Raw genomic sequence first — 12,594 nt, 5'->3', positions numbered from 1 at the left:
AATCACCAGGGGTCTGCCCAATGTGGGTGCACCAATGGGAGGTGGAGTTGGAGAAGTGCAGGAAACTCTTCGCACAATCAGGGCACTCACAGGGCTTCTCTTACCAGTGCCTCCATTGGTCTCTGTTAAAGTGAGAGCTCCTGGACAAGCTCTTCCCACAAGCAGGACTCTTGTAGGGCCAATCCCTGGTTTGGATCCTCTGGTGGGAGATCAGGTTAGAGCTCTGGCCGAAGCTCATCCCACATTCCCCACACTGGTGGGGCCTGTCCCCAGTGTGGTTGCGCCGGTGCCTGATGAGAGTGGAGTTGTGCTTGAAGCCCTTCCTGCAGTTCAGGCACAAAAAGAGCCTCTCCTCTCTATGAATCCACTGGTGCTTGATGAGATAGGAGCTGGTCTGAAACCTCATGACACTTGTAGAATTTGTCTCTCTTGTGGATGCGCCGGTGTCTGATGAGGTGGGAGTTGTGCTTGAAGCCCTTCCCGCAGTCGGGGCAGCGGAAGGGCCTCTCCTCTCTGTGAATCCGCTGGTGAGAAAGGAGATTGGAGCTGGTCTGAAACCTCTTCCCACACTCAGAACACTCATAGGGCCTCTCCCCAGTGTGGTTCATTTGGTGGATGATCAGTTGGGACCTCTGGTTGAAGCCCTTCCCACATTCCCCACACTTGTATGGCCTTTCCTCAGCGTGGATGTTCTGGTGGCGGATCAAGACAGAGCTCTGGCTGAAGCTCTTCCCACATTGCTCACACTTGTAGGGTCGTTCCCTGGTGTGGATCCTCTGGTGGCGGATCAGGTTGGAGCTCTGGGTGAAGCTCATCCCACATTCCCCACACTCGTGGGGCCTTTCCCCAGTGTGGATGCGCCGGTGCCTGATGAGGGTGGAGTTGTGCTTGAAGCCCTTCCTGCAGTTGGGGCAGTGGAAGGGCCTCTCCTCTCTGTGAATCCGCTGATGCTTGATGAGATCTGAGCTGGTATGAAACCTCTTCCCACACTGGGGACACTCGTAGGGCCTCTCCCCAGTGTGGATCCGCTGGTGTCTGATCAGTTGGGACCTGCAGCTGAAGCTCTTCCCACACTCCAAGCACTTGTGGGGCTTCTCCCCATCAAGAAGCTGCTCAGGGACCACCAGCTCAGAGCCTCGGCTGAAGCTCGGTCCACCTTCCTGGCACAGGGTAGACCTTTCCTCCTCAGAGCATCCTGAGAGGGGTCTGCAGACCTTCCCCCTTTGGGATCTCTGGGGCTTTTCCTCCCTGTTGGATTCCTGCGCTGTGGAGCCACTCAAAATGGCCTCTTCCACGAAGTTCTCCCACAGGGATTTGTCCTCCCTGGTCTCCATCCTCAGCTTCTTGTCTGGGGGAGGAAGGACAAGGAGAGGATGGGATTTGCCTCCGTGCCAGAGGGAAGGGGAAGGAGATCCCCTCAGTCCATCTCCAGCAGGACGGTGTTGGCAGCAGGGCTGTCCTGCAGCCGGGGGCCGTGCTGGGCTGGGAGATGGAGCAGGAGAGAGGGGGAAAGGGGCACTGACTTCCTCCTCACCTGCCTGGATATCCTGGGCCATCTTCCTCTTCATCGCAGGCTAAAGTAAAATGTTAAACTAAAAATGCAGTCGAAAACAAAAAGAAAAAAACACTGACAGAGTCAGAATACAACCTGACACCCAGTTAGTCAGGGTGTTGGTGGCTGCAGTCCTCCTGGAGTGACAGATGTGCTTTTCTTGAAGCAGTGATTTTGTAGAAGGGTGTAGTTTTCCTCGGAAAGTCCAGTGGTGGTGCAGATGGGTCTGGTCCTCCTCTGGGAATCCACTGGAAACAGGCTACCTTTTGTGTGGTGAATGTCAGATTATATCCAGGTAGGAATGCTTGGCTCCTCCCTGTGGGAGGAGCATCTCACAATGAGATGATTTACTTTTATCAGTCATGTAGTGAACATCAATGGCCCATTAACAGAAGATAAGCCCCTGGAGGGAGGATGGCTTGTGGAAAAGATAAAGAACACTGCCCCACCTGGTTTTAACAGCTGGGCCATTACCAGAAGATAATCCCTGGAGTTGTGAAGGATGGGCCATGGAAGAGATAAAGAACACTGCCCCACCTGGTTTGAACAGATAGGAATGGAATACAAACTTTTGGTTCCATCTTGCATTGCAACCAAAGACTATTGGTCAAATGCATATTCATGAAGACTACACACGTTTAAACATTCCTTTGAGTGCACATTTTCTGGGAATTCTTTAGCTTCGTTTGACCCCTGACCTCATCTTCCTAAAATATGTGCCATAATTCAGATGTGATTTTGAGACTTTTGTGTTTTATTTCCTTTTGAGGCCACCTGGTCTGTGGTTTGGCAGTTATTGATGGCCAAAGGGTCGATTGTGGATTCCTCCTGGCCCTTCCTGTGTTATTTGCCTGGGGTTTTTTTCAATGTTATTTTATCATCCAGACATTTTAGCCAACGTTTTTCTCTCAATCAACATTAGCCATTTCACTATTGTCAGCCAGTTACAGAAATACAGGCATCAGTCATTATTTCCCAACCATAGTCACTTCTGCAAAGATAATTAGCACATTTTAATTTTTTAATATTTATATAGTCTATTAAATAGTATATCTATGTTGTTGTTTATATTTATATTTATATTTATATTTATATTTATATTTATATTTATATTTATATTTATTATGATTGTGTTTATATTATATATTTATAGTTTTATAATATACTCTATTTCAATATTTTGCACTACCATAAACTATAATACATTTATCACACTGAAATATGCAATTTCCACAGGGATTGGGGTATTAACTGCTAAAGGGTGACAAATTAGACTATATCCAAAGCAGTTTAAAAGAGATTACAAACTCCACAGTGTCAAAATCATTTGCAAAAGCCAAGATATAAGTGTGAAAGCCAAGAACTACACAGATATTTCTAACAGGTCTCCTGGCCTAACAGAACACCAGGACTGTGCTAAATGAGCAGATTGAAGGAATTACAAGGATGCATGCTAGGAGTACTGAGGACACATGAAAGGCTATCTTTGTTTGAAAGACAGGGATCTGCTAGGGAGGGGCAGGGCCTCCCTAGAAATGGAGAATTCAAACCCCCTCCCTCCAAATTATTATCATTTAGAGAAGGAAAGGGGCTTTCAGGCAGTGGGATGAGGTTAAGAAGAACAGTTCCTTACTAGTATATATGACAAGGCAAACAAACAACAACAACTGCAGCATTAATAGCAAACACAACCAGGAACCTTGGGAGGCATTGTTTCACCAAGCCCGGGGCAGTCCAATCTCTTGGGACCCTGAGAGCACCAAGCTGGAAGAGTGGAAAAAATCCCGGGCTGGTGGATGGGATCAGAAGCTGTGCAGTGGCAGCTGGAATGGCAGGGATGTCCCAGCAGGGCAGGGCAGTGTGGGGTCACAGAGCAGCAAAAAGCCTCAAGGCAGCGCCGAAGAAACGGCAGCAGCGGGATGGGGCTGGGCCAGCAGGGCAGGGGGAGACGAGCTCAGAATTCCTGGGCACATGAGCAGGGGTTGGCAGATTTCACAGGACTGCACTTTGGTGGTGGCAGCAAACTCCTCCCACAGCAAGCAGCAGCCTGGCTGTCCTCTCCCCGACACCGAGAGCAAGAGAGAGAAGCTGCCCCCAGCCCTGTCCTTTTTCCTGCCCCAAAACTCACGTTATCTCCCCCTCCTGACTTTTGGCCACCTCTATATTTTGGTCAAGCACCCAGAATCACTCAGTACTTAGTCTCCTAGCAATTTATGGAGAAAAAAAATCTGTAATTAAAAGAGGATCAAACCAAACCTCCAATAATATCCAACTCCTACTTCAGGGAACTTGGGCTCTGTTTTGGTTTGAATAGACAGGTATCTGCCAAGGAAGACTGGAGTCTCCCTTGGAATGTAAGCCCCTTCTCCCCTTTTTACAAATTATTTTAAATTTGCAATTAAAAGGGTGTTAGGCAAGGATTTTGGGGATAGATATAGCAGTTCTTTACTAGGGCTATTAAAAATACGAATGTTGTAGTATTGTAGTGCTGGAATTCTGCAGTGGTTTTGACTTGTCTGACTGTCCTTGGCAGATATTCTTCTCTTTAATGCTTCATTGCCATGACTATCTGTGCATGCACTGAAGAGAAATGAACTCAGTTCCTGGGGAAATGAGCAGCTGCAAGTTGAGGGTGTGAATTTTAGATGGTTGATAACTGGGTCTTGCAGGGCCTTGGGGCTGGCCATGGATTTCCCAGCAAAGGCTGCAAAGACACTGGAACAGACTTGTCTCTGGATTTCTCAGTCCCTGTGGATTGGTTTTTAAAACATGTGGATGGATTGCTGAAAGTCTCTAGGTGCTTGTTGAACTCCAGGAGTTTTACCAGAGCAGACTTTCTTGGTCGATTTTCCAACCTATACTCTGAAGTTTGAATTTGAACCATTCAAGAGTGTAAAATTGACTTAAGTTGGCTTTTATTTCTTCCCATGTCAGTAAAGTTTTTTACCTTTGAGAACTTTGTCAGTCTTCTGCAGGGGCATATGCTTGTCTCTGATGATTTTGCAGTTTTCTTCTTCAATATTATTTTCATTACATGACTTTTATCAGTTTTTTATCTGTGTTAAACATCTGAACAGTGTATTTCAGATGAATATATCACAGCTCATAATCAGCCTCAAAGATTTTCCAGATTCTCTAAAGGGGATATAGCTATGATAAAGGTGTCAAATGCCACAGTGACTTAGACCTTGATCTTTCAAAGTACTCATCAGCATTTTTTAAACAGTATAGTTTTCCTTCTCCTTTCATGTAAGAAAGATCTTATTCCTGCCATCACGGTTTCCCACAATTAAAACCCCACAGCTCTGTTTAGTACCTGTAGGTAGTTGAATTGCACTGTTTCCTTTGAATCCAGGTACCCAGGTTCCCAAAAATCTGTGGGGAGGGTGTGTAAAATGTCCCTGAAAGATTCCCAAAAAAATTCAAAAAATGTGTGGGGAATGTTTCTGTAATTCCCCAAGATGTCCCCAGAATATTCCCAAAAATGTGCATGGCATGTTTTTAAAATCCCCTGAAACATTCCCAAAAAATATTCTGAAATACGTGCAGGGATTGTTTCTGAAATTGATTAAATGTTCCCAAAAATTCCCAAAAGTGTTCACGGAGTATTTCGATAATGTCCTAAAAATGTTCCCCAAAAATTCCCAGTGATGTGCATGGACTGCTTCTGAAATATCCCTGAAATATTCCCCAAATTTTCCCAGAATCTTCTTAAAACCAAAATATCCCCAAAATATCCATGAAATATCTCCCAGATGTTACCAAAATATTTCTGCAATGTTCCCAAAACACTGCCAAAATGTCCCAGAAATATGCCAACAACTTGATCAAAATATGCCCCAAACATTCCTAATTCCCCTCAAAATATTCACAGAACGTTTCTAAAATGTCTCCAAAATGTTCCTAAAATATTTCCAGAATCTTCTCAAAATGTCCCCAAAATATCCCCAAGAACATTCCCAAACTATTCCCAAATATCCCTACACTGTTACCAAAATATCTGAAAAATATCCCCCAAATATTTTTAAAATGTCATTGCTGAGCTGTAATGGCCCATTAACAGAAGAGATCCCCATGGAGATAATGGGAGGGTGAACAGAGATAAGAATCAATGCCCCACCCGGTTTTAACAGCTGGCTTGTTATCAGAAAGGCACTTGCACCCTCCCTCCTGGAGATCAACAGATAAAGAAAAAACACCTCCCCCAGACAGGTTCCAAAAGATGGAATAGAATAAACTTGTTTGTTTGTCTGTTTGTTTGTTTGTTGGTTTTGTTAGAAAGCCCAAGACACCCTTCATGGCTGAAATAAATTAAACTTTGTCCCCAGGCCCTGCCCACCATGTCCCTCATCCAAGCCCTGGCACTCCTATGGATCAGGAACAGTGTGGCCAGCAGGAGCAGGGCAGAGATTCTTCCCCTGTGCTGGGCACTGCTTGAGGCAGCACCTCGAGTGCTGTGTCCAGTTCTGGGCCCCCCAATTTAGGAACAACATGGAAAGGCTGGAGCGTGTCCAGAGAAGGGAACAAGGCTGGGGAGGGCTCTGGAACACAAGTCCTGTGAGGAGCAGCTGAGGGAGCTGGGCTTGTTTCTCCTGGACAAGAGGAGGCTCAGGGGAGACAAGGCAGTGTCAGGGCACAGCTTGGACTTGATGATGTCCAAGGTCATTTCCAGCCTTGCAGATTGTGTGATTCTCTGAAAGCAGCCTTGCAGCAGTGTCAGGATGAGGCCTGGGCCTCCTCTTCAGAAGGTGCAGTAGGTCCCTCAGCTTCTCCTGAGAGCCCCAAAGCCCTTCCTGTCAGTCCTGCAGAGCCTCTGCAGCTCCTCCTCATGGCCCACAACAGGAGCCCCACAGCCAGACACAGCAGCCCAGATGTGCCCCCCTGGCCTGGGGGGCCTCTGGCAAGGGAGCAGCCCCAGGCACTGCAGGAGCCTGCTGACAATTCCTGAAGCCCTTGGAGGATGATCCTGCTCCCCAAGGGACGTTCCCACGGTGCCAACTCAGGAACTGCAATGGGGAGTGGGGCCAGAGAGGAAAGGGCAACCAGGGATGGGCTGTTTGCAGAGGAGGGAACAGGGGTGGGCAAGAGGAAGAAATATGTAGCAGGAGGAGTAAAGAAAGCCACGGTGAAGCAAAGGAAATGTTGAGGGCAGTTTGAGGGTGGCTGCCAGGCAGCCCTGGCTCTGAGCAACAACGTCTGCAGTGGCGCAGGAAACTCAGAGCTGATGGGAACAAACTCTCTGTGTGACTTGAGAGGCCACGCCAAAGCTGAGTGGTTTCCCTGCTGTGGCCCAGCCCTTGCTGGCTCCAGGGGCTGATGGCATTTGTGCTCCCTCAGGTTCATCTCCCCACCCCAACAGCATGGGGGTGCTGAGGCCTGCTCTGGGCAGTGCAAACAGGGGCTCCTGAGGCAGTGCTGCCGTGTCTGTGCCTGCAAGGATGCGGCCCCTGTGTGAGCTGGGGGAGAGGCCAGGGCTGCCCAGGGGGGATGTTGTTGGCAGGTGCATGAGGACGCTCTGGGACGCTGCCCTGGGGTGTCCAGCGCAGTGGGGATGGATCAGCCCCTGCTCTGCTGCTCCTTCCCGTCTCCCCCAGGGCCCCTGCAGAGCCCCAGCCCTGCTGTTTGCCCCCAGCCTTCCCAGGGCCAGCCTGGGGCTGCTCCCGGGGCTTTTCTGTGCTGAGCATTGGCCTGGGCGTGTTCTGGAGAGAGCCTGGGCAAGGAGCCTGGAGCCCCCAGGCCCTGCCCTGAGGTGTCAGCGCTGCCCCAGCAGTGCCCATGGCCTGTCCCTGCTGCAGCCCCAGCACTGCCACCCCCAGCCCTGTGCCCGGCCCCGAGAGCCCTCAGGCCCTACAGCAACACCAGGGCCAGGAGGGCAGCGGGGCAGGGCCATGGGAGCAGCACTGGCAGCACCAAGGGCTGCTGCTCCTGGGCACAGCTGCTGTGCCAGCCCTGATCTGCCCCCAGCTCTGCACACAGACATTGCTGCTGCAGCTGCAGAGAAGGGAACAAAAGGGGCATCTCCAAAAAAAACTTGGCTGGGAGATCCTTGAGTTCCTTTAAAACCAGCAAGAGTGCAGCTCCTCATTGACACAGTCTGTGGCCACAGAGAAGGTGGAGAGAAATAAAATGAGAAATGGCACAAACAGTGACATTTCTTTCTGGGTAAGAATTATGAAGTAAATAAAAGAAAAAGGACCTCCAAAATGAAATCAACAAGAATTATCAAAGAAGACTTTTATATTACAAGTGATTTGCAGAAATAGTCCAGCAGTTTACTGTTTCTGAAACCATCGAGTCATCAGTTTCCACACTGCAGCCTTGAGCTCCTGGTTCCTCAGGCTGTAGATGAGGGGGTTCAGGGCTGGAGGCACCACCGAGTACAGAACTGACAGGGCCAGATCCAGGGATGGGAAGGAGTTGGAGGGCGGCTTCAGGTAGGCAAACAGGGCAGTGCTGACAAACAGGGAGACCACAGCCAGGTGAGGGAGGCAGGTGGAAAAGGCTTTGTGCCGTCCCTGCTCTGAGGGGATCCTCAGCACAGCCCTGAAGATCTGCACATAGGAGAAAACAATGAACACAAAACAGCCAAGTGCTAAATAGGCACTAACTGCAATGAACCCAAGTTTCCTGAGGTTAGAGTGTGAGCAGGAGAGCTTGAGGATCTGGGGGATTTCACAGAAGAACTGGCCCAGGGCATTGCCGTGGCACAGGGGCAGGGAAAATGTATTGGCTGTTTGCAGGAGAGCATTGAGAAAGGCACTGGCCCAGGCAGCTGCTGCCATGTGGGCACAAGCTCTGCTGCCCAGGAGGGTCCCGTAGTGCAGGGGTTTGCAGATGGACACGTAGCGGTCGTAGCACATGATGGTCAGGAGATAAAATTCTGCTGTGATAAAGAACAGAAAGAAAAAGAGCTGTGCAGCACATCCTGTGTAGGAGATGTTCCTGGTGTCCCAGAGGGAATTGTGCATGGCTTTGGGGACAGTGGTGCAGATGCAGCCCAGGTCACTGAGGGCCAGGTGGAGCAGGAAGAAGAACATGGGGCTGTGCAGGTGGTGGCCGCAGGCTGCGGTGCTGATGACGAGGCCGTTGGCCAGGAAGGCAGCCAGGGAGATGCCCAGGAAGAGGCAGAAGTGCAGGAGCTGCAGCTGCCTCGTGTCTGCCAATGCCAGCAGGAGGAAGTGGCTGATGGAGCTGCTGTTGGACATTTGCGGTGTCTGGGCATGGGGATCTGTAAAAAGAGTAATCATGGAATAGTTCAGTTTGGAGAGGACTTTCAATATCCCAGCCCAGCTTGGTGGCACTTTCCCCCCACTGCCTGCCCAGGGCTCTGCTGCCTGGAGCTGTCCCTGCCTGCAGCTGCTTCCCTGTGCCCAGGGCCGGGCCCTGCCAGTGCTGCCAGAGCCCAGCCCAGCCCTGGGGGCTCAGCTCTGCCCTGCAGAGCCCTCCCAGCTCAGGCACTGCCCAGGGGCAGCTCTGGCTCTGCAGGCTCTGATGGCAACCTCAGAGCAACCCTGAGGAGGCTGGAAAAGTGATTCTGGTGCTTCCTGCAAGGGGCCCTGTGCTGATTTCTGTCACTGCCGGGTTTAGTAAGATCTGAGACAAAATTTTTGGTTTTTTTTTTCAACCTGAACATAGAGATTAATGTTTATGTGCAATTTCTCATGCAGGCAACACAGAGCAGTAGATTAATAAAGCAGGATTTCCTCATTTATGCAGCCCTTGTCTCACTGTGCTCTCCGGATAATCTCCTTGGAAATGTTCTGCAGTTAAATGCCATGTTGGGAGTCATCCACAACAATGCAGCATTCTCACCACACAAGAAGAACACTTCCACAACTCACCAGCTATGTCTCCTTCCTCGCAGATCTTGTCTCCCAGTGCTGGGAGCAGCTCCCAGGGCTGGCTGAGAGCTGTCCCTTGCACGCAGCAGAGTCCCTGCCCCAGCACAGCGCCCTGGGCTGCAGGACCCTGCTCTGCAGGACAGCCCTGGGCACCCCTGGCTGCTCTACACAGGAGAGAAGCAGAGAATGTACTCACAGAGTCTGAAGGCATTGGGATGTTCCAGCTTTAGGAGAGGACTGCAGGAGCTGCAGCTGCATTGTCCTGCAGCCAGAGGTTCCTGTGCCAAGGGCTGGGAGTGATTCTCCCCCAGGCACTTGTCAGCCCCTTCCCAGCCCTGAGTGACTGAAATTCTCTGTGCCTGTGTGCTGTGCCCGGGGTGGCTGCAGGCAGTGCCCCAGCCCTGCTGGGCTGGGAGAAGAGCTGCTCATCAAGAGAAATGTGTATTTGAAGCTCTTCTTGGTTGCCAGGAGCTGCCTCTGTGCCAGGAGCCCGGCCCAGCTCAGCAGCACAGACACAGCACAAGGACTTTTATGAGCCTCTTGGGGCTTTGTGATGAGGCCCTGAACATTAGAGGGAGATGATGAAACTGCTCAAGAACTCCAAGTCAGAATCCAACTTCAAAGTTTCTGGAAGTTTTAATGGGTCCCACTGAGGGACAGGACAGAGAAAGTGTCCCCAGGCCCCAGGCAGAGCAGAGAACTGCAGGCAGTGGTGACAGGCATTTCAAAGGACTTTGGGTTTTCCTTTTGCCTTGGAATCTCTGAGAGGTTTTGCAATCCAATTATCTGCTGTAATTAGTCCCTTGAGAGGCTTTGTCAGTAATGACATTCAGTGGGGCTCATTAATGCTTCAAGATACTTTAGTTATTTTAAGGTACTTGGAGTTTCCCTTTTAAAACTGACTCTATGAGAGGTTTGTGCAATCATGGCCCCAATTATCTACTTTAACAAGTCCCTCGGGATTCTGAGTCAGTAACAACACTCAGTGGGGCTCATTAACACTTCACAGAACTAAAAGTTTATTAAGGAACTACTTTTTGACACTGAGTGCTGTGTGTGATAATTGGCCTCCAATTATCTGCTTTAATGAGTCCCTTGGGAGCTTTGCATTGACACTCAGTGGGGCTCATTAATGCCTTGAGATACTCAAGGTTTTAAAGGTACTTTGGATTTTCTTTCCCACACTGAGTCTCTGAGAAGTTTTTGTGTAATCCTGACCTCCAGTTCTCTACTCCAAGGATTCCATAAGGAGCCTCTGTTGGGGATGGACATCAGTGGGACCCATTATTGCTTCCAGACACTTTGGGTGTTTCCTCTAACTTTGACTCCTGGAAAGGTTTGTGCAATCTCCTCTCAGGTCCTGAGGTTCCAGGGCTCAACTCCAAATGCACCACGGGGCTCATTAGGATCAAGCAAGTCCTGACAAACCATGGCTGTGCCTTGATTTCCCTCTGGTCTGGTGCAGTTCATTAGGAAGGTTTCTTACTGTAGTTATGGAGAAAAGTTTCCAAGAGCTTTTAAGAATTACACATTTATATTTGAAAGGATGTATTTTATTACTGTTCTCTTTAGAGAAGAGGTGATTGCAGCATTCAGTGACTGATACTGACCCAGGGACTCTCCCAAGGAATTCTGGCCTGCTCAGAGAAGCTGTGCCTTGAGGTCTGGCCCAGTGTGGACAACCTTGCTCCGCATTCCTCAACCTCATCCTGTCTTGTCTCATTCTGGGACCTGCTTTGTTCAGAGAACTGGCTGCACTCAGGCAGAGAGGGATTTTCTTCCTTTTTTAGCAATCTAAAACTCTTAAGTTTCAGACATATTCCTCAAGTGTGTGCCAAGCCCAAGGTGCCATCAAGGAGGTTCCCCTTCCTCAAGGCAGAACCATGCAAGGAGTGTTTTAGACACACAGGAAGTTCTGCAATAAACACAAATCCAGAGTTGGCTGAAGGCAGAATTGGACCAACTCCTGAAGGACAGACGAGCTTTGAACTCCTTGCAGCTCCAAGCTGCAGGTGGGTTGTTGGGAGGTGTGTGAGTGAGCCCAGAGTGAGGGCAAGGGAAATGCAGAGAGGCCTGGAAGTGCTTGTGTGCAGACAGGCAGTGGGGAAGGGCAGTGCAGGGCTGGCCTGGGCCAGGAGTGAGGGTGGATCATCATGCCAAGCTGGCCTGGGCCATGGCAAGGGGCTGTGGCCACGGGCACTGCCCTGAGCCCACTGCCTGGGCCCCTTGTTCAGGGCTGGTGTCAGTGCCCAGAGGCAGAGGGGATCCCTTGCTGGGGGCTGTGCCATGGCCACCTGCCCTGTGCCGCGCTGGCTGCTCAGGCGCCGCGGGACCAGCAGCAAATGCCACTGCCAGGGACAAAGGCAGCTCAGGCAGACAGAAAGGGTCAGGGCTGGCCACTGTTTCCATGGCAGCCCTCCCTGGGACACCACACCTGGGTCACCTGGCCTGGCCATTGCCATGGAAGCCCCTTGTGGGGACCGATGCCACAGAGGCTGGCACTGGGACACTGCTGGGGCCAGGTGCTGAGCACAGGCTGATCACACAGAGATGGGTTTGTTCTTGCTGAGCTCACACAGAGCCAAGGCCTTCCCTGCCCCTTGTCTGGCCACGCTGGGGAGGGGCTGGGGCTGTGGGGGAGCTTGGGAGGGGACACAGCCAGGATAGGTGACCCCAAGTGACCCCAGGGATACCCCAGACCATGGGACATCATGTGCAGTGTATAAAGTGGGGAGCACAAGGAGGAAGGGGTGACATTTGGAGTGAGGGTTTTTGTCTTCCCAGGTGATACTTAGGCAGGATGGGGCCCTGTTTCACCAGTGGGCAGGGTCAGCACCAAAGACACAGACACCAGCTTAAGGAATTGTGTCATTTATATAATGCAAAGCTGCAAAGAATTACAAAAGGATGAGCTCAGCAAAGCACGTAATCATTAGCAAAGAATTACAACAGGAGCTCAGCAACACATCTAGTCATTTCTACCAAAGATTGCTTATATTGATTTAGAAAGATCCATCACTAGTTACCCTCAGACCCTGGTCCACACATCAGCTGGGGAAGCTGTCACAGCTGTCACTGCAGAGCCACTCCTGGACATGGCAATTCCTGCAGGTTCCTCCAGCCCCAGGTGAGACTCCAAGCTCAGTGTGAGAGGGCTCAGTTTTTACACTGTTAAACAAACAAGCTGACATCACCTCTAGT

General features: G+C 50.3%; 1 protein-coding gene across 1 annotated transcript; it reads right to left on the bottom strand.

The window, feature by feature from the left end:
- Nucleotides 1-7,824: 7,824 nt before the first annotated feature.
- LOC310920900 (olfactory receptor 14J1-like) lies at nt 7,825-8,757 on the bottom strand (the record flags this gene model as incomplete). The annotated part of the gene is made up of 1 exon (XM_083880962.1): nt 7,825-8,757. The coding sequence occupies one exon, from the start codon at nt 8,755-8,757 to the stop codon at nt 7,825-7,827; it is 933 nt and encodes a 310-aa protein (XP_083737088.1).
- Between the last annotated feature and the right edge of the window lie 3,837 nt (nt 8,758-12,594).

The sequence above is a fragment of the Zosterops lateralis genome, assembly GCF_965231275.1.
Source record: "Zosterops lateralis genome assembly, chromosome: 32".
Lineage (NCBI taxonomy): Eukaryota > Metazoa > Chordata > Aves > Passeriformes > Zosteropidae > Zosterops > Zosterops lateralis.
The sequence above is the reverse complement of the archived record's forward strand: the minus strand, read 5'-3'. Positions and strand labels throughout refer to the sequence as shown.